We start from the raw sequence: 27,843 nt of genomic DNA, 5'->3' as shown, positions 1-27,843 counted from the left end.
AGACAATTGTGAAATTGCCTTTCTTCTTCTGATCTGGATCAGGCTTGGTAGATCACATTTGCAGGCTGTTCTTGCGATTAAGCCATTGTCATACTAGTGGAAGTTCTAGCATCCAAGGTGAGATTTGTAAAATGTGAACTGAAAACAGCATGGGCAGAGTTAAAGCTGGCAATGATTGATTTAGTTTTCTAAAACAGGGATCCCCTTTGAAAATTTTGGAAGATGCTGAATTGAAGAATTGAACCAGGTGATTTGCTGAGAGGGACCAACCTCCATTCCAGATGCCTGCTAAATCAAGACTGTCTGGTAGGTCTTAGGGAAGATTTGGTTTCAGCTGAAGGAAAGGGTCTAAGTCAACAAGATAAAGTACATGTCAGACCAAGCTGTTAGTACTGGGCTGTATTTTCAAGGCCCAACCCTATCAGTACCAGGACTATTAGGTAACATGCATTATGCACATCATGCAATCACTTGGACTGTATCTGATTGTCACACCCCAATTTCTCAGGACAATGACCCAGGTTTGCCAATTCCCAGGTCAGGATTAAGGTGAAGCAACACCAGGGATCCTTTAACTCACAAAACTCAACTTTTATTCGCTCACAACAAGAATTGGCATGCTCACCACCAAAACTGGTATGCTCACAACAAAAATTGGCATGAAAATATGTCAGTAAACTGTGTAACATGGGCTAACCATACATCACCAAATATATACTACAGGCCTTGCTTATTTGGAAATCAGTTCTGGGAAGACAATAAGGAGAGCCCTCCCGTTGAGTCACAAGGTTCAGAGCGGACCCCTTTGCTTTCTAGACCCCTTCTCAGAAAGGAGCCCAGGGGCGGCTGGATCCGCTCTTGGTCCCAGACTTGGTCAACGGTTTATGTCTAAAGGGATTAGGTGTAGGGATTACAGAAAAAGAAAAGGCAAGAGAGAACAAGACAAAGAGAGAAAAAGGAACAGAGAAAGATCCTGGGTCCAGCATTGGTTCAGTCAGCTGAGGGGTCCAGTTCCAGTGGGCTTGCGCACGTGGAGCTTCAGTTTGTGTCCTTTTATCATCCTTGCCCCTCCTTCGGGCGGGCATTAGGTTAATTAGGTGTCATGAGCGGTTTGTGAGCCTTTGGGCTTGGGGGTCGTTTGGGGACTAACTTCCCCTTCCCTGCATGGTGAGTTGCCCTGTTCAGCATATCAGAACAGCACATCAGAACAGGGAGCTGTGCGCCCTCCAGCACGCCCTCCCCCTCGTGTTGCTGATGGGTGCTGATCTGCTTCTCTTCACCTGTGGTTCCTTGCTAGGCAGAGTTCCTTGTTATGTACTTAGTCCTTAAGCAGAACTTGCCCCACCACAAGGTTTGAGACATTAACTCTTTCAGTCTCTCACACTGATGCACTTCATAAAGCCTGCAGCTTATTTACTATAGTGCGCAATCTCATTTCCATTTGGGGACCCTCATGTACCAGGTACAGCTTCTGACCTGCTGCCCAGCGGCTTTCTGGTATTCAGGAGTGGGAGGGTAGCTGTGGCACTAGCCACAACTGGGACGTGCATGGGATGGAACACTGGCGTGAAAGGAGCCTTTCAGAAAGTGTTTTCTGTAACTGAAATCCTACAAGGCAGCTTCTCCACTTTGTGTCCCTCGAACATGTTTCTCAGGAGTAGTTTCCTGAGCTGGCCATCAGAAAGCCAAAAGAGTTGCAGTCAGTGATTAAAAGAGAAAAACAACTGCTGTAGTTTTTAAATGGTGGTATGTATGTTTTTTCCTGATTTGAGACGCTAAGTTCATCTGGAAATTCTTGTTGAGATCCGTGAAAGCAGAAAGTAGCATAGGATGCTTTTATGCTGTATGAGAGGGCAGTTGCTGAGACAGTAACTGGGAAAACCACTAGTTGGCCAAGAACATCTACATTCAGTTCAATATGGTTTGTGTTAATACACAAGCACTCTAAAACAAAGAAAGTATTTTAATAAGTTGCATTTTTTACTTTGGACTTTGCTCTTACAGTTTATATTGTTACTGTAATCCTGAATAAAAATGCTGCCTTATATGGTATTGCTGAATTTCACTTACTGAAGATGGAGTTACTTTACTGACATCAAACTGAATTATGGGTATTTTCTAGTTATCTGTTTCAAATCATAATGGTCTGAGACTTGACATGTGGGATTGTCATAATAATACTTCTCTGGTGCAGAAATATGCTCTTAAGATCACGTCAGCAAGATTCATTATTTCTACTGTACCACTATACACTATTTCACTATACCATTACATTCATTTTCCAGCACTGGTATTGACAAGCTATGACTGAAACAGCCCTCAATATGTCAGTGCTGTTCTGTAATGCAATAACCTGTGCAGATTTGAGAAACTCTGTGAGCTGTCTTGCATCCTCCTGTAAGAGAAATGTAATCTTAGCAATGCAGAGCAAACTAATTGCATGTCCAGATCTTCCCTAACACCTTCTGCAATCAGTGAAAAGACTCCTCTTGATTTTCATAGGCTTGTAGTCCAAAGCTCCTGGGAACATTATTGTTCTCAATATTTCTTTGGCAGGTTTTGCTTGGGCTGAAAAATTCAGAAAAGTGGAAGCGTGTGTGACTTAATCTGCCCCTTTTCACATCCTTGGGATGTTACTGCATGTATTCCTCTAGGTTATTTCCCATTACATGCTGTGTGTGCAGGATACTCATATAAACATGGCATTTGTTGGTGTAGTGGCACAAGAATTTGTACTGCTCAGAAGATGGGAAACAATTTCAGCACAGATCTTCAAAGGAGGCCTTATCATGGGGCTGCAAAGCAATGTGCTCTCTTCCATTTATATTAGGAAACCACTGGCTCAAATTGACTTTACTGTCAGCATCAAAAATCTGCTGAAGCAGATGAGACACAACTTTATAAGGTTGTTTACTTTGTTTTAGATTCTTGCACAGTTTATTATTTCTTTGACTGGCTCTCCAGCTTCATGTTCCACCCTAACTGCATATTTAACATTCAGATCCTACTGTTTGTGCTCAGGAGAGTACATATCTTTAAACTGTTGCATCTGGATGTAGCAGAGGTTCCAGAACCACTGATTATCTTCCATCTTTTATCTGTGCTTCAGCATCAGAGCAATGCTGAGTAATGTAAGACAGTGAGTTTTACTCTCTCCCTTTGCTGTGCAGAAAAGGCCTGCCAGTCAACTCATGCAAATAGGATTGGGAAATCAAATTACAAAAAAAAAAAAAAAAAGAAAAAAAAGCTTATATCTGATTATTTCGTTCCTATGCAGTTGTGAGCAGCCATACCATTGGGGATGATTTTAGAAGTCTCTAAAGACTGTTGTTGCACACATCTTACAGACTTTAGAAGTGGAAAAGAAAGTCCTAGCTTTCATTTCAGAAATAGCCTCAAAGTTAAATTTGGTTCCTGCCAAGCTGACTTCTGATAAACTGGAGCAGGGCTTTGAAAGCAACACAGTCCCTTGTATGCTATATGGCAAATAGCCACAAAAATTATTGCTGTTGCAGGAAACAAAAACTCCCCTTCCACTGCTTTTGCAGAACAATGAGCAGGCATAAAGAACGGTAGCAGCTAGAGTGGCTTGGTAGGTTATAGGATGGGTGGGGTTTGAAAAAAGGGTCCCCTTGCCAAGATTCAGGAGAAATTCCCCTTAATTATGATGGCTTTCAGCTGGAAATACTGATTTTGCCTCCTGTACTATCTGTTGCAGCTGTTTCTGCAGAGAATGCAAAAGAAAATAATGGGAGAAATAAACTGGTTTTGGGGGAGGTCTGAATTCTTCCTTTATAAGATTTCACAAGAAAAAGTAGATCTGTCCTGGGGCTCGATTATCTGTGCACTTCACTGTTTTGTCAGCTTCTGTGAGTTTGTTTGCTTTGGTTTTGCACAGTAGTTCAGAGAGAAAGTAAACATCAGCTCCACACTAGTTGCACTTCTTCTGATAACCAGCAATGAGAATGTTTTTCCAACATGTCCCTAAAATCTTAGCAGGTTTTGCCTGAATGAAATAAAAGTAGTTGAATTCTTTTGCTATAGCTTGGCTATAGCTTGTACTTTAGCTGTGTCACTGTTAAGATTCAAAGGATCCACTTTTTATTTATTTCAAGGGCCATTTACACCTCTTTGGCAAAGAAATTGCAGTGTGATAAAAATGTTATCTTCCATCACATAGTGTAAATGTAAACAGCAGTGAGCCCCACTGAATCTTCAAGAACTAATAAAATAAAAATTCACATAATAACAAAACTGTTTCTGGACATAATACTAAGGTATTTGTATATTTATATAAATAGCATTGCATGGTCTCTGAAGACTTTCACAATATCATACAACATAATACTATACAAGACATCAGCTTAAAAACAACTGTTTTATTTCCTTGCAAAATCTCCCAGTATTATATCAGTTAAATTGCCTTCCTTTTGTTTATCTCAACAATTTGCTTATTGGCTTTCTGATTCCTTTTTTCCATTGGCTTTAATTTAAGTGAAAAGATTACTTAAAAAGTGAAAGGACTAATTAAGATCTAAGTAAAAAGATTAGTTAAAAATAATTGTCCCTAATTAAATACATATTCATTCAGCAAAAAACTTAAACAGAGGAACCGCTTCAGTGAGACCTAAATTCTTCAGTTCTGCTTAAAGCTAAACATAGGCTTGTGGGGTTTTTTTTCAGAACAGGCCTGAACACAAGTACATTTTAATGAACTTTCTTGAATCATTGTCTTAAATACCTGCCTAAGTCCTATTAACTTCACTGAGATTCAAGTGTATTGTTTTATGTGTACACTTAAGCGCCTGATCAGGATTTTTCTTTGAACCAAGGCTGAAGTAGACATGGGAATGTTTTGAACTTTTCAGAAAAAAAAGTCAGTGAAGTAAAAGGAACTCTACAGCAATTCTATCCCAGCTGGTAATGTAGCCTAGGGTTTGTTAAAAAATAGAGAGTTATAAAAAGTAATGTTGGAAGATGAATTTGATCTTTAATAAGAACTAAGGCCAAGGGCACATTTTATTTTACAGAGATACATTTAGGAAGGTGTCAGGAACTGCCATGATGAACATCCTACTGAACAACAGATTTATATGAAAACTGGCTTTGAGAATGGCCATCATCCAATCCAGCAATAGTTCTTTCCTGGGGACAAAAGGAAATTCACTCCTAAGAGTCCCTCCCATTTGGTAAATATGGAGAAAGAAATCCTTTTTATTTAAAAGCCTATTTGTTTTTTAACATTCAACAGATGACAGGGATGGATAGATTCCTACTGACTTCAGTCATTACTGGCTTAATACCGTGAGCCTACTAAGAGTTGGTAGCCAAACACTCCCACATTTTTAAAACCAGGAGCAGCCACATGGGACTGCTACCAGCCTCCTGGTATTTATGTCAATAGAACAGAATTTTCTGACCAAAATAATATTGCAAAGATCAGTTGCCAAGGTTTGCATAGTTCTCGTTCCTTGAAACACTGCTGTTAAAAATGTTACAAATACATATGCTTGTATATGTGCATGTATAGGTATGGTGCGTGCAAGAGAGAGATGTGCATGTATAGAGAGACTTTCAGGTTCCACTTTTGTGTCACAATTATTTCTAACCATCTTGGATGGATACAGGAGACCTCAAGCAATAGGAGGATTCAATGTTTCAAGTTTTGTTCAAATGCTGCTTACAGGAAATCTGAATTAAAATATGCTTTAAAAATGTTCTTAGTGCTAGTCCCTTATAAGGATTTTTCTCAAGGCTCTGATAGTAAATGTTCTGTATGAGTTTCTACTGCAACATAGTAGGATAAAAGTGTATTGAGCTTCAGAATGAACCTGTCAAGTTCAGAAAATGAACAGAATGGCACCTTAGTCTAATGTAATTGCTCCCTGTAAATATTCAGAGAGCAAAATCTGATTCAGTAGCAAGTAGCTTGAAGAAAGACTTTTATGCTTGATATGCCAAAACCAAACAGTTTAAGAGGTTAGAATAATAACTAATAATATTTGATACTACTGGAAATATTTTATGTGTGTAAGCAGTGCAGTTCTCCAGCCTGCAGGTGGGATCAAACTGTGCAGCATGGAGAAATTTATGTGAAGATGGATCTGCTAGTTAGAGAGGCAGAATCCTAAACTCAGGACTCATAACTAACTCTATTCTGCCAGTTCTAGAGGCAGACCCTTTAGAGTTTTCCACTCATGTTCCACCATCCACAATAGAAAAGCTTGTACTGTATTAATAGTAATACCTCACATATGTGTTCATATGTTTTAAAGCATTTCTGTTGACTTGTAGATTCCCTGGAAACTTTAAAGTGAGTATACCACAGGAATTTCAATAATATGTCATACCCAAGTTGCCGTTCTGAATAAGGATCATAGCTTTAAACCAGTGTGCTTCTGTTCAGTTTTATACAGTCTGACTGGAATTTCCTTTCTAAGCAAACACTTCAAAGCATGTTTTATTACACTTCTTTTAAAACATTTCAAATTTAAATGACAACAAAAAGAAAACATTTATTGCTCTAATACACAATAGCAAGTGGATATTATTATTTTTTGTAAAGTATTTTAAAAACCCCAAGAACTAAAATATGGTTTGATGATTACAGAGACTTTAGTATATAATTATACAGTGCTTTAATCTATATTCATTTTATACACAAAATAAAGTTCATGAAACAGTAAGCAGCAAACTCTGCTATGTATATGTGTATTAGCTACAGTTAGCAGCCTGATCCAGAAGATGCTGAGCACCCTCAACACATTGACTCCAATCAGTATTAGAAGATGGTCAGCAGCTTCTAGGATAGGGCCCAAATGATGCACTGGAAGGCGTATGTGATAGCAACAACAATATTTTAATGGACATTTTCTTATGGAATCACTAAGAAAATATATTTTAATAGTCATTGATAAGCACCAGCTCACAACACTGCATGTGGCTGCATCACTTGCACATTACATTTCCCAACACACTGCATATACAATACATCTAGAATTCTCAGCACAGAGAGAACTCAGAGAGTTGTTACGCACTTACAAATTACCACAGGGAAAATGTAGGTTTTAGTAGCATTTTCAACAGTGAAGTTGCAACATTATTTTAGTGACTATGTTCCTAGGCAAAGGAAAAAATAAAAAGTAGTCAGTGACATACTTCCTGAAATTTTAATACTGGCTTTCAGGTGTTAACAATCTAAAGTGCTTTCATGTTTCATACATTTTTAAAAATTTGCAATTCATACAAAAAAATCAAAATATTTATAAACTTATTCTATACACTTGTGAATGTACCATTTAGTCTATTCCTGTTTCCTCACCCAAAAAATTGGCATTGCCGTCTCCCAAATCTCTCTTTTGAAACCAAGTCTGTGAGTTTGTTCCTTGAATATAAGCATCCAGAAAATAGCAAATTCCAGGGATATCACTGGGAAAATTTGGTGGAAGCTCTTCTCTTGAGCGAGGTGTGAACACAAAGCCCGGATATTCCTTTAACAACCTAGAACAAAAATGAATCATCTTGATTAAAAATGAATCAGTCACTAATTGTTACTACAAGTGCCAACATTCTATAATTCTTCAAGTACTGCAGGGCAGAATGTAGCAGGGCAGAATGTAGCAGGGCAGAATCTAATTTAATATTTATATGTTATTTACTGATAATATAAAAAAAATACTGTTTATTTGATAACCTTGATAATCTATTAACTTGTGCACCAGTGCAAACAGGAATATTGGCTCTCTGTTTTTGTCTTGTCAATGTTTTGCATGTAAGTGCTATGTTTGTTGTAAATATTTAAAAAAAATTATTTAGTACTGAAAGCTAGCTCAGATTTGCACATGAAACTGGCACCATAATTAAAGTTTCAACTAATGAAGGACTGAAAAGCTTATTAGTTAAACTATTCAGATCCTCTTACCAATTCTAATAATTTTGCTTTTTCACACATGCATCCACTAAACCCAGTGGTCTTCTGATTCTGAAACACAGATTGCTAATCTGTAGGTATAAATACTGATGATTGGTATATAAGCTTCCAAACAATTATTGCAATACACGGGAGTTGTGCGAGGTACCATAATGTTAGCAATATGTGTTTAGAATTGGTGTACAAATCAAAAAGAAAAAAACACTAAACAAAAACGAGGTTAACACATTATTCACTCAGGGAAAAAAACAAACATACCACAACAATAGTAACAATAGTTTAACCAAATTGCCTATTTTCTAGGCACTCAGAGAATTAATTGTCTTTTTTTTTCAACAACATACTCATTTCAAATATTGTCTTGAGATGAATGCACAGCCATGCAGAAATCTATGTATGCCACAAGTTATAGGCAAGTCTTGCGTGGACGAATGATTTTCAGAAAAGACTGTAGTCAGTATCATTCAAAATTATTTTCCGTATGGATGTGGAAAAAAAATCAGCATTGGCCAGCACTGTTCTTCTGACATACATAAGCACCAGCGATGCTAATGCTATCTCTGTATTTGTTTAGAGTGCATGATTGAAAAGGTTACTTACTGCGTGCCTGAATACCTGTGCTACTTTTATGTAAATCACCTATATGAGATAATCTAAAGTTTGGCATTCTGTAAGTCACATAGCACATGCTGCAGGGGATGTCAGGATCCTGATCCAAATTCTCTGTCTGACATTGGACACAGAATCTTGCCACAAGACATTATCAGATATATGGCAGTGGGTACAAGCAGAGTAGGAACAACTGACGGTCCAGGCTGCAGTGAAGGTAGCAGAGCTTCCTTAAAAGGAAAAAATAATTTATATCCATATTCCTGGTAATTTTACACAGCCAGCAATATCACTTTCTTCCTGGTAATTTTACACAGCCAGCAATATCACTTTCTACTAGTAGATTAACTCTCTACAGTTCATTCTTATAAAACTTTTGGCCACTTTAGAAGAAACAATAGTGTCTATCAGCTCAGTGGCATAAAATTCAGACCTGGACCTGGAGTTCAGATGTAGACTGTTACCATCAAATTCAAAACAGTTTCCTATTATTTTGCCTGGCACCTATAAACACTATTCTTGGCCATGAACATGTTGTAAGGTGATTTTTAAGTACAATTAAACAGATAATAAGAAAAGAGTATTAGGTTCGAAGGACAAAGGAAAGATGGTGTATTTCCCATGGGAGAGCCTTCTAGCTGTCTGCATAATCACATAGTACACGTTACTAAGAATGTGTGATCTGAGTGGATAAATAGTACAGCCTAAGTTCCATGTTAAAAGGTTTAAACTGAGCTGGGACCAAGACCTGTATGAACTAAACACTGGGGTGGTCGATTCATTGCAATCTATTCATTTATCTTCCCTAACCAAGAGAATGAAGATGTGTAGGGTGATGTTTAACAATTCTGCAGTCAGGTTGTTACTTTCAAGGGCACCTGCAGCCATTTGGCATCCAGTTCACCCTGAAAGCCACATAGCTCAAAGAGGACCCAGCTATATGAGAGAAGAAAAAAAAAAAGCAAGAGGTGTACAGCTGCAGGGTAAGAAGTAAAATTTGCCCAGGCAGTCCATTTATTTTAAATGTAACATCTGAAAAATAAGTATCAGCTGTTCTGTTTTGCCCTTTTTCTCGCTGCTGCTGGTTGTATTCTGACTAAAAACAACCATGGTGCATTTATGAGCAGTCAGATAAAAAGAGAAAAAGGAAAATAAACAGCAGTATTTCAGAGGGGAGCGGGGAAAGAACAGGAAGATAATCAACTATTACAGTAACTACTTCAGGTGGAAATTTTACAGGTATGAAGCACTGTACCTGTAAGTTGTTGGGCTGACGTTTATTTTTCTAGGTATACTGCAAGATTCAAACTTATTGGCAAGAGTTACGTTATTTCCAAAAAGGCAGTAACGAGGCATTTTAACCCCAACAACTCCAGCAAAGACAGATCCAGAATGAAGGCCAATACGCATCTTTAAATAAAAGACAGAAGACAGCATTATTAGGTAAAATAAAAAGGTTAAAGTCAGTTTTAGAAATTCTTCCTCTATTAAAAAAAAAAAAAAGCACTACTAATATAAATTGAGTTAGTACAGTCTCCTTAAAATGTCTGTATTCTGGTCATCACTTCTTATGGAGAGGAAGCTAGCTGAAGTTTACCTTGCTTTGCATTTATAGTAAGTAATCCTTCATCTGATATGACTGTGATAACGCTGGTCTCTGTGGCAGTAAATTGATCTAGAAACATCAGCAGGAGTTACTATGACACTTGTATACTTTTCTGGGAGGAATTACGTGACTGGTGATAGTTAATGAATAGTACTTGCTTTGCTGTCACAGTCAGAAGACAAGTCTTAGGAAATAGCAAAGACAGTATGTATATGCTGTAGTTCCAACTGAATTCTATTGACAAGGTCGCACATAGGGTAAATCCCAATCCCAGAGTACAGAATTTTGATAAGTAATCAAATTATACAACAGTTGAAACATTCTGATACCTCTTCATTGTAACTCATACTCAGATTTTTGAGTTTTGCTTAGCTGGTGCTGCTTTTAGGTTCCTTTTTTTTTTTTGAGATGTGTTGTTAAGCGCATTATACATATGTAGACATGTTTTCTTCAGAATAGCAGTCTGACACACTAATAGCATGATGTTGGGAAGTTTGTGTATCTACTATCTGTGCTATGCTTTACATATCAAGAGAATAGCATATCACTATGAAGAAGTCACAATTTCTAATTTTGAGTGGAAAAGCAGAAAAGCCTACAACAAAAGCAAAATCCACCCACACAACAAAGATGGCTGAAATATGTACATCAATATATAAGTCTGATTTAAAGTAAGCGGTTTGCAGTTACGTCTTTTTCTTTGACAACTGATACATAAAATGACAGTAGACTGTGTGACATATTTGTTGCTTTGCAAAACAGCCAATGCTTTCATGAAGCATTTCATTAAAATAGATGCATGCTTTCATTAAAAATAGAAAGATTCAATTTTCTTCTAAGAAGCTTCTAGTAGGTATTTATACAATTTTTTTCTCCTTATTTTAATATTACTTTTAAAAATGTAATAGCATTCCTCATTCAAAATTATGGAGGTAGCATTTGCATGGAAATTATAAACAGGTTATAATATTGTCAAGATGTTTCCAGATTTTTTAAGTGTAATTTAATTTGATATTGTGAAATACAAAACAAACGACATTTATTTATAATATAATACTGCTGTTCTCTCTGTGATAAATGTGGAGCATGTAATCCTCTTAATAACCATTTTCTTTGTCTTGGAATACAAATATTCCTTGATCTGAAATCAAAGAAGCCTGAAGTCTTCTAAAGGAACAAATGAACAGAAATGTTAAAAATCAGCAAATGAATGAAATAATGAACTAGGACACCTGTATTAAAAATAATAGGACCCCATTCCAGGACATTTGAACTTAGTAGAAGGTCCACAACATTTGTCATGCACACAGGCTTTTCTCTTTTTTTCTCAGTGAGAGGAAAACCTATATGAAAAGTTCAGTACATGTGTAAGTCCTCATTGAAAGGAAGCCATAAATATAACTACCACTGAATCTAACATTTGCTTTGACAGCATTTACACCATTATCTTATGGTAGCGGCTCAGTATCTGACTGTAAAACTAGAACAGCAACAGAATCCTTTAAAGATATGTGGATTACTGCAATTGGAACGTGTCTTTGATGATTCGTATTTATACCTGTTACTTCAAAAGACTTAGATGTTCTCATTGGGTCTAATTTTGAGAGAGGATTAGTCTTCTCATTAGAAAACAGTAACAGGATATTCCATGCCACTGACAAACTTATTGCTACTGAGACAAAAACTGCAGCATGTCAGTGTGCACCTATTGATTTCACTGCATTTAAGTCTTTTGGATTGATTTTCAAATCTTTGTTTCATCTTTACCTCTCCACAAAACTCTCATTCGTAGAACTAAAAAGGACAGCTTCTCCAGCCATACACACTTGATGCCCCAACTTGACTGAGTTAATGCAATGATACAAAATTTCCTCAAGACAAAAACCCCAAAAGCAACTAAACAATCAAAAATGCCCACTTTAAACCATATAAAATACAATAAAATATATGACCTTGATAGGCTCTCCATGGGGAGACACCACCTCATCTGACAGCTCCATCATCTTCAGGGCCATCAATGCTATTTGAACAGCATGTGTTTCACTTTCTTTGTGTAAACCTCCAGCGACACAGTAGGCATCTCCAATAGTCTCAACCTAAAACAGGCATATTTGTTCCTTACTCTTAGACTGTTTGACATATAAAAGAATAGTCTGTGGCTTCAATAAGAATTGTACCTACATATTGACTGAGTCTTACTTGTCCTGCTAAATTATTTAAGTCATGGGCAAATCCTGCAGTATCATTCAAAAGGAAAAATTGCACAACTTGTGTTTATTGCTGGGCATAATGCTAAAATACTTTTCCTTGCTCACCTGCTGTCAGGCACCCATAGCTACATTAAACACCTATTTACTCCAGATTCACAGCACTGTCATTGAAATGAATTTTTTAAATTAACTCTTAAGTTTGATGGGTTTCTCTCTTGGCTGCATGAATGGCTGATCGTGTTGATTTTTTTTGTTGTTTTGTGATTTATCTTAATATGTCTTTCTTATAATGAAGCTTTAGGGCAAAATAATTTTTGGACTTCTATTATCCTCTGTCCCATTTAGTCTTCCTTTCCTTTCCTGCCCCACAACCCCACAGAAATACAATAAATTGTGTACCTTGTAGACATCTAGCTCTCCACATTGGTAATCAAAGCGAGTATAAAGCTCATTAAGCATGGTGATAACCTGCATAGGTGAGCATTGGGAACAAATGGCAGTGAATCCAACAATGTCAGAGAAAAGCATTGTGACATTATTAAATTTCTTGGCTTGCACAACTTGCCCCTGCCACAGCTGCTGAGCAACCTCTCCAGGAAAAATTGAAAACAGAAGATCTACGGTCTTCTTCTTTTCTTCTTCAAGTGCTTGATGGGCCTGCTCAAGGGTTGCTTTTAGCTTTCCTAACCTCTTCTTCAGCCCATCCTGAGCTCTGGCCTGCTCTCCTATCAGAACAACATCTCTTAATGCATTGTGAATGGGAATATCTGAGAGGTACAATCCACGTCCTGTAAAATCTTCTAGTCTATCCACACAAGGCGATCCCAAGAATAGGATGGCACTGGATTCAAAAATATAGATCATTTGGCCTTTAAGATCCATTACCTGAAACAGTTAAAGAAACAAGAATTCATGCAAAACATGCATGGCAATGGTTTAGAAGCAAGAAGTTTTAGAGGAATTACATTTTGCGGAAATGTAAGAAAATCAGACCGGTCCATAGTCCTTACATTTTCGTTTAGTTGCTTAAGATAAAACATGCAGTGCTAAATCATAGAGCCAACAAATAAGTTTATTTTGCTTGAGCCTTCTGGTACAAAAGTTAGGCCACAACTTTAGGATAAACACCTACTTATGTTTGAGTATCAGTATCAGTTTTAGCTTAAGAAGTAGAGAAAAACAAAAAAAAGAATTTTGTGCATTTTCACCTATTGAGAAAATGTTACTATGGCCTATGAATTTCTGCTAATAACTCTAGTGTTTAATTCATGGACCACTTTCTTTGTAAGATAAAGTGAGAAAATCTGCTTCGATTTTATCATAGGACATTCAGTACTCACTGCAATTTAAAATTAAAGGCATAAATGGCAGAAATATCCCATTTTAACGATCTAAAAAAGCAAAATATTTTGTGAAGTGTTTTTATGTCATTTCTGTATTCAGTTGTGTAATGTGCAAGGTGCTGCAGAGCTACACTTCACATTGCTTTGAAAGACCATTTTTTGAAGAAAACCAGTTACTTGCTAATAGACATTTGCATATGTAAATTCATGCAAAAGCAAAGCAGAATCTACTACCCCTTGTAATCATTAAACTGTTGCCTAGTGCAGAAACGGATCTGAGATGAAGTAGGTAATCAGTGCAACATTTTTTCCCATTTCATTAATAACTGGGTGAAACCTTTATTACCGTTCTTCATTTAAGTTCTTGGAGTGTTGAGTCTGAACTGGTAATTCATCGTGGAGTGTCTCGGGTGTATGTAAGCTGGAATTCAGCTGGGGCCAGTGATGAATAAAAGCAGTCATTGAATATTCAATGTTTTTTACAGTCCCAGGTCATTTGCCACAGACCCAGCTTTGGCAAAAACAGTAAGTAATCCCATCAGCTGAAACTAAGTGGGACCTTTGGCAATTACATCTGATGAAAACATCAGAATATCAAAGATATCAAACTACCAGATACCAAAGGCTGAATGAGCACAGGAAATGTCTAATTCTTTCCCCAAATCCTAGAGCTGTTGTTTCCAGATGATTGAGGGGCACTTTGATAAAGCTTTCCCTGCTTTGTGGTCTTTGTGTTGGAGATGTCTTTATTTTCAGCAGCATGGCATGTCATTGGCTTTATCTCAATTTACTGAGTTTATCAGTATTTCAAAATTATTTTTTTTAGTAAAATCAAGTTAACAGTCAGATTTTACTTGTGTAAAAGTCCTAAAGCAGAATTTTGACTGAATATTGGCTTCAGAATCTGAATTACATTAGAGTGCCCTCAATAAATCATTGTTATTCAGTTGTACGTGGTGTTGAGAGGTAGACAATGCAAAGTGCACCATGTTTTGTGGCTATTTTAACTCTATCTGAAGAAAAAAAATTCCTCACATAAGTAATGGTTATAAAAAGTCTCTTACCATGGATGATTTCATATCAGTATTATCCCATCTTCTGACTCGTACAGTAAACTGCATATTTAGCATTGTCATTATTCCACTGAAAGTGCAGCTTACTTTGGGAGTAAGAATTTCAAAATACTCTTCAAAATTAGGCTTAGCTTGAAATTCTCTCCTGGTCAAAAGTCTTCTTATCCCATTTCCAATTTGAAGAACTGACATATCCTTGTCAAACATAAAATGAAATGGGAAAGTCTTACAGAACACAGAGGCAGGAATCACAAGTGAAGACTGTGGTTTACATGGAGATAACGAAGGTTTTGCACTTTTGACTTGTATAGAGTACAACAAATAAGGCTGATTAGCAAACTCAGTGCAGTCATTGTGAAAACAAGGAGGCATGAGCATCACTTCCACCTCAGTTTCATACAAAATATGAGCTGCTGCTTTAATAATACCAGATAGAATAAGACTCGTAATTTTCTTAGGAAAGAAATAATACACATTTAAGAAGTCCTGATCTTTCTCCAGGCACAATATGGAGGCATCTTCAAGTCTGTCCTTTTTTCCTGCTTCTTGGCTGTGGCCGCTCTGCTTCAGCAGAGTAGTGAAACTGTTCAAGAAGTCCTTAAGGGTTCCTCCAATAACCCCTAATATGTGTTCATCCTCTTCATAGCATATTTTGAATAGCTCTTCACCAAGAGATTCCTGTAGAGACTCCACGGGAACACCTGCATGAAACTACATTTTAGTCAGAACTGCACTTATCACACTGAATCTTAGGCTAACCTCCACTTTTTTTCATGCTAGACCAAATCAAATTAGCAATATCCTTCCCTGATTCAGCACTGACAGCTGAGGGCCCTCTCATTTAGGAGTCCTGCTCTAACCAAAGACATACTTGTGTTGCCTGGAAAACAGGGAGACAATAGGTTGTAGTTCAGAAAGATCCAAGACTCAGTGTTGTTTGTAGAGATGTAGACAGAATGAATGCACGTTTTGGCACAGGCTTTAACCCAATTCCCTTATCTTGATATGAAGAAATAAAATAAGAATTTTAAAAGTTAAAATAAGAATAAAAATTAAGAATAAAATAGGATCTGTGCACAAATGCAGATATAAGTACTATGCCTGATCCAATAAATTAAATGACCCTAGGAATATTCCAGGACACTGAGGCCAACTGGCACAGAACAGTGCACATCTCTGCTAGTAAATTTGTTTAAACAGGATAGCTGCATGCAGACTGGCTGTGGGGAATGTTCCAACTCCCCAGCCGTTACTGGAAATCATTTGGAAGAGTGTTATTTGTCACAAGCCAACTGTGTGCCAGCACCAGGGTAACAGTTTAGGTGTACAGACCATGTTTCAGTTCCTGGAAATGTTAATTTACTATTACAGATGTAGCCAGAGAGTTCCATATTGCAAATTACAGCAGTTCTCTTCCAACAGACTCCAGTCCTTCAGAAGATGAAAAGGATCAAACAGTTTTTCATGAGTATAAAACTGTAACTTATTACTGAATATATGTTACAACTCCCTCTAGATGTTGGATTGTAGGGGTGGATGATTTTATGACAGCTGAGAGATGAAACTCATCTCTTCAGCTCAAATTTTGACACTATGAAATGTTAGTTGCAGAGATTACAGTTTAGGCTCTGTGTTGTCAGTATCACTGCAGCCCTTACGTGGAGGAAATTATTCTTAGTAACAAGACTAATTTTTATATACATCTATAATTTTATATAGATAACTTACATATAATCTATATATTTTTTATATATATATATTATTAAACAAGCTTACATTACCTGCTGCATTAGCATGATCACTGATTATTTTTTCAAAATCTTCTCTATCCCCAGTTTTTCTGTAAAGATCATAAAAATGTAAATAACCCCCCTGAAAGATCAAGGTAAAACATGGTAAAAATAGTAACAGAAGTTAGCTTCCCTGTCTTTAATGTGTACAGACCAAGTTTTGCTGATCAAATAGGCAGGTTTTGATTAATTCAAAATAGGGTCTTGACAGGATCTTAGATAATCCAGTGCATCTGTGATAAATTAAAGTTTTAGTGGTCTGAGCTCAGATTATGGATCGAGGCCAAATGCTATAGACTGTCATTGATTAAAAGCTTTTAGGTTGCAACAGGGCTGGTTTTTGTTTGGTTTGGGTTTTTTGCTTGAAGCCATAACTATATTTCATAACATATTGTAAAATATGATCGGAATTTATATTCAAGCATTTATTGGAATTACATTGCATTACATTCAAAAGAGGTGAGAAGGTATTCTGTTTTGAGAGGAAATACCAATAGCAACTATTAACTTCAAAATTACTTGTTCATTGGTAGTAATCCAGATTCTGTGACACAAAACTGCAGCGCTCTGAATTCTCTGAGGTCAATAAACATCAACCTGAATATCAGACCCAAAATGATAAGAAGGGCATGTAGCTTAGATTAACCTCCATATAAGCAATAAGCTTTTGATACCTGCTTTCTGAATGTCTTCACTTGAAATATCTTAGATATATTTACATGCAGAAGCAATAGAGACATTTAGATCTGTTTTACATTTGCATTATTACATCATTCAGAAGAGCATAGTAATTTTTTGTTTCAAACAACTGCTCCAGGAAGCAACACATAATTAAAGATAGGGAAAATATTCATATCAATAAGCCAGTCAGCAACTGCAATACACATCTGACCAGCTACCTTTCGTTTAGTCAATGCATGTAAAGTGCTTTGAAAATATCAAGTATAATTTAAAAGATACATTGTAATTACCTATTCTTATCAAGGTGTGCAACAGTGTAGTTTCCAACTTGATTATTTTCCTCCACTTTTGAAAGGAGATTTAAACAGAGGGGCTTATTTTTTCAGATGCATTCAATAAATTGAATCCTCAATGTATAATGAGACACTAAGAAATTCTCACTCCCTACAAGGCTCAAATGATTAATATTGGATTAGTACTAAGGAGTGCTGAAAAGCAAGCCGAGTTCCTCCAAAACAGAAAACAGAAGCCAAGTGAGCCCAGTGAAAACATGTATGTCAGTATCTGTAGTGTATGGTTGTTCACTGTATCAGAAGCCAATTTTTTTTTGTATAATACTAATCATTTGCATTTAAAATTCTTTTCCTGGGATCTTAGAAACACTGGGGTAGATCCACATACAATCCTATCTACCTTTCCATTTATGCCTGCGTAGTCTCTTGAGTTCCTCCAAAACATTTGCTCATTTTAAAAAAAGTCCTTGGCTGTTTCCCTGCACAAATGGCTAAATTTGCCCATTAAGTCAACTTTGTGAGAGATTTAAATATTTGTAAATACTTTAAAATAAAATAAATAATTATTAACTTACACTACATGAAATGTTACACACCAATTTGTCAAGATAACTGAAAACAGATTCCAGAAGTCCTGATTCCCAGTTACCACCCGAGTCCTTATGAACTGCCAGCAAAACATTGCTCTGAAGTTAGTTGCAAACCCATTACACATCCCTACCTGGTTTCTTTTATTCTGTGTTTTGCAAGTGTTCTCTGAAGTGCAAGATTAAGCCTTTCAAACTGGGGAAGAAAAGAAGGTATGTTGATTAAAATGTCATTGCTGAAAATTTAATCATAAGAATAACATTTTTATACAGAGAAGAATTACTTTGCTGTCCTTGGGACTAACATCTTTTTTCAAGATGGTATAGATGTTAGAAACAGCATCTTATTTCTGTGTTTGATGTTTAGTTTATGTTGATCTCTTCAGCTCCAGTACCACTATAATTAAGCCCTTTAGCTGATGTGCGCCAGTGGTTGTGCATTTTAAATATAGTGATGCGCTTTACCTCCAAGTTGTCAGATGGCAATAAAGACAGGGCTGCTAAGAAATAAGTATAATTAACCCAACTTTCTATTATTACACATCACCCCCCCCGCAAAAAACACCCTACCATGGATGCAAAATGTAGAAAGAAATCTTTTTAATGTAAAATATTTTCTCCTAACAGAAAAAGCCAGTTATATTCTCCATTATGCCCACAGCAAAACATTAAAAAGTGGCTCTGCTAACTAGTTAACTTTTCTTGGGATATTAAGAGTTAAATTTTTTTCAGGGCAATTTTCAGAAGTCTCAAGATTGAAACTGCAAAAGGTAACAGAGTTTCAAATGCAGCTATAATCCAGATCAAGATAGCTTCTGTGCTTCAGATTACATCCTTTTCTCTTTTCAAGACTATAGCATTTCAAGACAATGTTAGAACCATTTATTTTATATTTGTAGAAAAAGAAGAGTTTTGGCTATGTATGCTGCAAACCCAAATATCCTCCAGATGAAAATCTAGTCACTGTAGATAACCTTTGTAAAAGGATTCCGTAATAAAAGACCCTTTAGAGTATCCTGAAGATTTACCTTAATTCGATTTACGTTAACTTCGATCCCATGGTCCCATATCCCTTCTGTAGTTCCTAGTTAGAACTGATAAAACACTTTCCAAACATGCATATTTTAAATTGTTGGGGCCAGTAGAGGTGTTTTATGTATGTAGTCTCTGATCATTTGAAACCCAAACTTCCCATAAAGAATAGTACTATATTGCCATGATAGAATTTGGCTTTGAGGCTTGCTGTGGTCTGGCTTTTCTTTGGTTCTCATTCCCTGAAGAAACTAGCATTTTCTACTGCATCTTTTACTTGTATTTTTACTTTTACTTCCTATTTTCAAAAGGAAAGTTTGCACACATGAAGAAAATATCATGTGAAAGAAAGGCAATATATTCTGGAGCCTTCTTCCAAGCAAAAATCTAAACTGAACAACTGTTCTATCATGTATATGAACACAATGTAAATTACATCTGTGTATAAACTGGTACAGGAAGTGGAATGCCATCCAGTTCATTACTTGTCTCTGAGCAATGTTCTCTATATTTCTGTAAACACCCAAAGGAGCAAATAAAACAATCACATGCACTACATTATATCTCAGATTTAATCAACAGTTATTCTGGATTCACTGTGCCCTGAACTTCCATGCACAGCTCACTGTTTTCATGAGTTCATGAGTCAATAGGGGTCATGATGCAGCCCCTTTTTTTGAGTTTCCAATTGGAAAGAAGATGATGTTAGTCACTGATGGTTAAGTAAGGCACCATAAAATATCTAAGCAATGAAAAATATGTTTTTAAACAAGCAAACCCCTTCTATGGAGAACTGGGATTGGGAAAATGCTTATGTCTTGACCCCAAATCAGCATGAGAACAGACTACTATACTTGGACAAAGGTCCAATGAATATGACTTGAATAACTGTAAATAACAGTGACAATAACCTTGAGCTTCAGTAGCTCCTGGGGTACATGGTCATAATATCCTTGACTTTACCAAGCTTTTGTCCCAGCTGATGAACTAGCCTATCATGATTATACAATAGGCAGCTGCATACTTTTATACCACTCTTTAAAGAAAAAAAAACCCAATAATTTCATTAAAAATCCAACAAACAACTATATACTAGAAAAGCAATACAGCAATCATGACACCATAGAAAGGGTGCTTTGCCAGTTCATTCTTGAGTTAAAAGTCCTTTCCTTTATATGTTTAAAGATTAGTTTGAAGGGATGAATTTCTTCTGTGTAAGTGCAGCAGAGGTAAAAAGGGGTCTATCAAAAATTGATAATGTACAGTTTTAACAAAAGGGTAATAGATGAAGAGTTGTGAAAACAGATCTGCAAATAGATTTAACCAAGCTCCAGCACATTTAGTAAGGTACACTGAATGTCAAGTAATAGAATTGTAATCAATTGACTATACAGAGTTGGCCATTTGCCATTTGTAGTCCCAATATATACCAGTCAGTTCCTTCATATTTTCCACAGAATTTGAGGCAAGCCCAAGTGTTGAATGTTATGGAGCTTCATTTTTCATGTTCTTTTTACAGAGACAAACCATGGTATTCATCTCCACTCAAGCAAACGACTGTGCATGTACTGTACCTGTTTGCAGTTGAGTTGAGCAGAGACATAAGAATACCTTTGTGGTAAACACAGACAATAATGTTTTTAAAAATAGTATGGCAGGATGTTAGCATCATAACAGGTGAAAACAGCTATTTTAATTATATTGTGATAATGACTAATGTATGTAGCAGTACACATTCAGTTAGGTGAATTGATGACGTGACCACATAATTTACATAATTAGGTAGCAAGGCAAAGTTTCTCTAACTGCATCTCTATGTAAAAAATTGCTACAGAAATACATGGATTTAAAAGGAACAATTAAAATAATAGAGGAAGGTTGCAAACACAAGGCAAAAATAATAGGGTAATACAGTGGAAGGGATGGTGTGAAGTGTACAAAACTGATTGTGGCAAAATTGTATCCAGAAGGAATGGAAAAGGATGAAATGAGGATTTAAACTATGCAGAACTACATAAGAACACAAACTTTGAAGTCAAAACAACTTTCAAAAGGCTCACGTCTAAAGGCTTGCATAAAATGCTTTTTAAATATTTAAAATTAAATGCTATTAAATTATTATTATTACTATGCAGTATCTATTTACCTCAGGAAAGATTAGTTTGCAGATGCTTTCAGTTAATGTGTGCAGGTACACTCTACTTCTGCTCGTCTTCCTTTGTGGAAGTTTTCCTTGAGCATCTTTTTCATGAACTTCTTTGCAGATGGGCAAAGCTGCTCTAGAGCTGTGTTCTGTGCAGTCCTTGTCATGTTCCTCAGTAATGTGACTTTGAGTCAGTAAGGAGAAAGGACATTCCCCTGTGATCTTCAAGTCTTTCAGTTTTGTACAGAACATACTGTACAAAGTCTTTCTCTTGAGATTAAGAGTACTTGGCTTTGCGTTTTATAGTTTTCTGTTTACTAACAAGAGCAGGAGATGCCAGAATAGTAGGTAAGGCAACCACTGTGGAAGATTATTGGAGGCTATAAATCACCACAGGAACAAATGTGTGCCCCTACAAAACAAGAAGAAAGAAAAAAAATTAAAAACATTTATTTTCTCTTCTAAATTCCCGTGATGTGACAGTTTTATCATATGTGCATTAAAATAATGGCTTTCCTGAGCAAAGCACTTAAGCTCATGTGCCATTTTAAGCATGTAATCCCTCCTGACTTCAGTGCTTCAGGTAATTAAAGTTACATGCATGGTTAAGTTCTTGGCTGAATTGGGGCTCTAGTGATTAAGGCAGAGGAGTTGTTTTATCTGATATCTCTTTGGTCACATTGATGGATGAGGTTTCTGAAAGAGTAGAGAGCAAAATTCTAATGAGAAAACCTTTTTAATTCTTCATAAGCAGCTATTAAAAACGACCTGATGTGGCACAATGAAACTGATTTGTTATGGATACTTAAATCTCAATTTAATTGATGACCAAGATACCCTTTTTGTAATAAAGAACTGTATGGCTAAAGTTAGTACTTGCACTTCTGGAACAGCAAACCATCCAAGACCAAAGGTTAGTGCCTCGTTAAAAGCCACTGACTGGTGACAACTACCGTCATGGGAATTTGACCACATACCTGATGTAGTTGCTTGGAAACACCAAGGGATTTTTATGCTTTTGAAGGTGATATCTTTTAAACAACACATTAAAAAAAACGGCTGAACTTTTCATTTTAATAATTGTTCCGTTTGTTACATTTATTTCAGTAAGCCTTAATCTGAAAAAGGCTCTTCCCTTAAGGGCTTCATTTTCTATTGACTGTATCTCATTGAATCAGATTCTCTCATCCTCATATAATACTCTAACAAGGTAATCCTTGAGAGCTTTTGGCGACTCTGGAAGCAGCTGAAGTATTACATTTGTCTCTTGGGAGATCCAGTATAATAACTATTTCTTTCAGAGGCACTATGGCTTTAATCTGCCTGTGCATCACACTAGTTACTCCTGCCCCTGAGATACCCAGAAGACATTTAGGGTCACACAAGCGACTGTACCAGGGTTAAAAATAGCTAACACCCTGATACAGGTTATCAGCTGCTTCTTTTGAAACAGCTTGAATGAATGGCACAGCAGAGGAGTGCTGCAGACCCAGCACAAGTGGCATGGATAAGAGGAGAAACAGGCAGAAGCTACTTTGGCTGGACCTGCTGCTGAAAAAAAATATATTTGGCAGAAAAGGCCCTCTTAAAGTATGCTGTAATACTGATGGTGTCAGGCCAGCTTCTAGGGGACATCTATCAAAATTGTTAAAGTATTATTTTAAGAACCAATAAACATAATGCTAAGAAAAACAGGCTGAAGAATGTTTACATAACATTCTATATTTCTGATTTCAGTTTCTACACAGAAACTCATTTGTTTCTACTGCATGGATATCAGTAATGCTTTATTTTTTATTGCTGAATACTGTTGTGTAGGAAATGAGGCAGTGAAAAATTTCAGGCAAGAACCACACTCGCAATACATAAATATACGTAATACTTTTATTTATAATCTAAGCATTGTTATGTATTTGTAAAAGTATTTTTATTCAGGAGCCATTATACAACCTTGTATTACTTTATTAAAAAAAGAAAAGCAGAAAAGAACCACCTTTTCTGTAATTAGACTGATCTGTGTACTGAAATAAACTGTTAAGGGAAATAGTACCAAAAATATATATGTGCACCATTGTCAAAGGATAAATTTATGGCTTTGATGGATCTCACATATATACTCATGTGGTTTGCTGAATTTGGGCCTTAAATTTTGAGACAAATCTTGAATTTATAACACTACTAAAATTTTAAAATCAAGTATACCAGCATCTTTGAAGAAAAAAAAGTCTGAAATACATTTTTAAAAAAAAATGTATAATAAAACATTTAAAACACCTCCCAGTGAGTGGAATACTACATTTGTATGTGCTGCTATTAAAAAAAAAAAAAAAGAAAAAAAATTTCTCTCTTTGTGAAGAATGTAAGACTCAATTAATGGTTAAATTAGATACCAACAAATATTTACTGCATTTGCACTAAACTAAGAACAAAGGAAGTGAATGACCTTCAGCAATAACCAATAGTTTTCATGTTTGGGGTTTTTTTCCTGCTGGTGAAACTATTTATCTGTTTTTAGAAGACAATAATCTGGAATTATTTGGGGGTTCACTTCCATGCTAGCATATTGTATTTTAATTAAATTACATTTGATGTGGTAGGAAAAATATCCAGGCAGGTAGAATCAGCTCTGCAAAGAAGTGCTGTCATTGTTTTACACCTGGAAAACCTGAAGTCTCCAGAAGCTACCAAGTGAGAAAGAGAGGTCCTAGAAGATGGTCATGGGCCAGGACTTATGCAGGAGCAAAATGGGCACTGATGTGAAGGTCCCTGAGTCGATGAAGCTGCTGGACATGCAGCTACTGTGTCTGCAGCTTCTTTTTGTAATACAGCCTGCCATTCTTTGTGGTGCAGGACATCCACATTCAGCCTCTTTCTGCCCTGGTGGGGACTGGCATCTGTGCCCTTGCTCTGAACATGACCTTGGGCTCCTGCCAATTGCTATTTATGATAAAATCACCATTGATTTGGAAGAAAGTGGAGATCCATGACGTTTCTAGTAATAATACTGTTGTACAAAACCAGTATCATTAATGTACAGATCTTTAAATTCCAAATCATGAAGACACAGTTCCTAAAGAAAGCTTCCCGCAAAACTGTTTTCTTAGTATCCTGAAGTTCTTGTTTTCCCAGTGTCCTGGTTTCAGCTGGGATAGAATTAATTTTCTTTCTAGTAGCTGGTATAGAGTTATGTTTTGGATTTAGTGTGAGAATAATGTTGATAACATACTGATGTTTTCAGTTGTTACTAAGTAGTGTTTAGACTAAGTCAAGGATTTTTTAGCTTCTCATGCCCAGCCAGCAAGAAGACTAGAGGGGCACAAGAAGCTGGGAGGGGACACAGCCAGGGCAGCTGACCCAAACTGACCAAAGGGATATTCCATACCATGTGACATCACGCCCAGTATATAAACTCGGGTGAGTTGGCCCGGGGGGGGATCGCTGCTCGGGAACTAACTGGGCATCGGTCGGCAATTACATTGCGCACCACTTTTTTTGTATATTCCAATTCTTTTATTAGTATTGTTGTAATTTTTATTATCATTATTATTATTTTCTTCCTTTCTGTCCTATTAACTTGTCTTCATCTCAACCCATGAGTTTTACTTTTTTTTCCCCGATTCTCTCCCCCATCCCACTGGGTGTTTGGGGAGTGAGAGCAGCTGTGTGGTGCTTAGTTGCCAGCTGGGGTTAAACCATGACACACAGAAAAAAATGGGATGGTCCTTTGATAACATATATCCCAGTTCAAAACCCGTATCAACTTAATAGGCATAACAATTTTCAAGCAGTGACCAGTTCAAGACTCCTCCTAACCTCTGTAATGACAAAACCCCCTAAACCACATCTTTAAAGAAACAAAGTAGAAAACCTAATTCCATGAGACTTCAAATACTGAAAAAAACATGCATATACTAGGTCTTCCTTTATTAAAACATCAAGTTTGCATCTGGTATCCTAAGTGCATCTTGTACTTAATATAACTAAAATACAGAAAAAAGGTTATAGGAAAACCTGTCTCACTCAAACAGTAATTAGACAGTGATTTTAAAGGTCTGACAGGAGAACAATAATGAATTGCCAGTGTAGAGTTTACAGAAGGAATTTCAGCAGTATAATGGACCTTAAAAAGGTATGAGAAAGATGATGGCACACATCACAGCTTAAGTCAAACATTTGCAGATGTGTTTCAGGAATGAGGAACACCAGCCCTTCCGTTGTTCACAACGTTTTAAGACATTTTCTGACCATAAAAAAAAAAAAAAAGAAACATTAAGAAACATGGGAAAAGGTTCTGGGTTTAATTCCTCTCCAAACATGCTTTAAGAGAGCTCATCCCAGGGGAGCAGCAGTGTTTAATGTGAATTCTCCATCTCTGCCATATTAATTGCTGTCATAATTTACGTTGGGAAGCAAATTGAAAATTAAAATTAAATAATCAGCTGTGAGATCAAACTACAAGCAACCAATTTATTCAGTGTCTGGCTGAATGCAACACGGCACTATGCCACTCAGAAAATGAAGATGACTTTACATAGTATAGTCATAGCAGCAGAATAACTTCACAGTGCTCAAAATGCTTTGTGCAAACATTTCATTGTATACTTACATCTATACTTGTCTTACAGCCAAAATGCCTTCCTGTATGCTTATTTGTACTAGTTGCTTCTGAATATTTTCCTCTGCTAAAACATTTCCTTGACAGTGCCATGAAATATGGTGCAATGAATCAATCACACAGCAAAACACCCTACTATTAACACAGCCATTTATAAGAATTAAGCAATACCACTTGTTAACAGTAGCTAAAGGTGGTTTATAATTTTAGCTTATGGACATGGCACAAAAATTAGAAGCAACATTAAATACTTTTTTCTTATTATAAGCAGCATCCTTAGCTCAGAGTAGGACAGAATATGGTATTATGCTATAATGTCACTTTTTTATTTTTAATCATACATACCACTTTGTTAGGTGAACTGCTGCATGTTGAGCAAGAATTTTAAAAAAAAAAAATTAGTTTGTTTTGCAGCACTCAGAAGATACCACTGACTGGATCTAACTTTCTGCAGCATGAGAGTGATTACAGCACTTGTAGGAGCTCAGTGTGGTCTGGGAGCCATTGCCTCAACAGAAGCAGCTGTTAACTTCTGTCTTGCCTTTATGTAAAACGGAGGCTTGCAATTCCCACTCAGCTCTATAATCTCTGTGGGATTCAGAAACTATTGCTTTTTGCCCCTTACCAGTTAGTAGGCCTCTGCACAGAGCAAGGCAGGAACTGTTACTTTTACGCACAGGCAAAACACAAGCAGCTTCTAGTGAGACAGGTTAGTACCCATCACCCTATCACTGGCACCTCATTGTGGATTCAGCTGTTGTGCCTGTCAGCAGAGAAACACAGGGAAAATAGCTAAATCCTATCATTTTGTTTTATTAGTCTGAAGTGCAATATCTGCACTTTATTTTTTCTGCTTCAAGTGCTGTGTGTAGCAACAGAATCAAAGCCCTGGTGATTTGTCTGTTTCCACGGATTTTGAGGAGGCCTCTACATACACAGAGAAAATTGCTCAAGTCTGCATCAATATATAAGTTAATATTTTAAGAAGTCAATACAAGTATTTATTAGTCTTATTAAATCCTGTACAAATAAGTAGCCTTTCTTCGGCTGCTCTATTGTAAAATGTGTCCAGAGTGCACAGACCTTCAAAGCATTAATTTGTTTGGGTATGGCTGCTTGGAGAGCACAAGATGTAAGTAACTGGAGGAGACAGGCAAATCTGTTTACAAGTTTCTAAGTGGTACTGAGTCATACCTAATAGAAAACTGCCAGTTGTTGACTTAGGTAGAGGACATCTTGGAAAAGATGTGTCCTTGGGAAGAGGAGTGAGATGTTTTCCTTTATCTCCCCAGTCAGAGAATAAGCCATCAACTGAAATTTGAAGATGCCTCATTTATCCCTTTCCAGTAATTTGGTCCTGTCCTTAACACAGTAAATACATTTGCTAACCTACCTGGGGATAACTGTGTCATTACACAAGAATAATTTAAAAACTGTATCATATGTAACTTGCATATTAGGTAAAGTGCACAGTAGGGATAGGTTTTCTAAATCTGCAGCAGCAACACAAATGTGATTAAAATATGAATCAGGCCAAATTGCATAAAGAATATAACTCTATAAAAAGAAAATTGCAAAGCCAAGGAGTTGAGGTCTAGGAAATCCCAAATACAGGTGACCATTCAATCCGAAATCATTACCTTTATGTAGATATGGGCTTTACTTACATTACAAAGTAGGACCTTTTTTTCCAGCAAGATTCTAGGCTCTTTCACAGCACAGTATTTTGCTACTTGAGCAAAGGCAATAACTGATGAAAGGGCTGTTGTCCTCTCTTTAGATCAGGATGAGACATGACATTGGACAGTGAACTTCACTATAATCTACTGGTACCCAAGAAATTACTAGATTCAGCAATCTCAAATTCCACTCGAGCTCTCAAAAGGAATATGCTTTGTCAGGCATTAACTTTTCTGCTTGTTCCCCCAAAC

The 27,843-nt window shown here is 36.7% G+C and overlaps 1 protein-coding gene across 4 annotated transcripts in view; it reads right to left on the bottom strand.

The window, feature by feature from the left end:
• Positions 1-567: 567 nt before the first annotated feature.
• The window catches only part of GUCY1A1 (guanylate cyclase 1 soluble subunit alpha 1), a 43,870-nt gene continuing 16,594 nt past the window's right edge, over positions 568-27,843 (bottom strand). For 2 of the 4 annotated variants that reach the window (XM_069785813.1, XM_069785808.1), the window contains 8 exons: positions 21,301-21,709; positions 18,257-18,318; positions 16,553-16,611; positions 14,763-15,472; positions 12,755-13,240; positions 12,098-12,241; positions 9,795-9,949; positions 568-7,500 (listed from right to left, as the gene is read on the bottom strand). In XM_069785813.1, the coding sequence (XP_069641914.1) occupies positions 7,299-7,500; positions 9,795-9,949; positions 12,098-12,241; positions 12,755-13,240; positions 14,763-15,472; positions 16,553-16,611; positions 18,257-18,318; positions 21,301-21,549 (2,067 nt within the window). In that variant the 5' untranslated portion in view covers positions 21,550-21,709 and the 3' untranslated portion in view covers positions 568-7,298. Of the gene's footprint in view, positions 7,501-9,794; positions 9,950-12,097; positions 12,242-12,754; positions 13,241-14,762; positions 15,483-16,552; positions 16,612-18,256; positions 18,319-21,300; positions 21,710-27,579; positions 27,687-27,843 lie in introns of those variants that run through there. The other 2 variants (XM_069785823.1, XM_069785831.1) reach the window with 2 other exon arrangements.

Source organism: Haliaeetus albicilla, chromosome 1 (genome assembly GCF_947461875.1).
Source record: "Haliaeetus albicilla chromosome 1, bHalAlb1.1, whole genome shotgun sequence".
Taxonomy (NCBI): Eukaryota; Metazoa; Chordata; class Aves; order Accipitriformes; family Accipitridae; genus Haliaeetus; species Haliaeetus albicilla.
The sequence above is the reverse complement of the archived record's forward strand: the minus strand, read 5'-3'. Positions and strand labels throughout refer to the sequence as shown.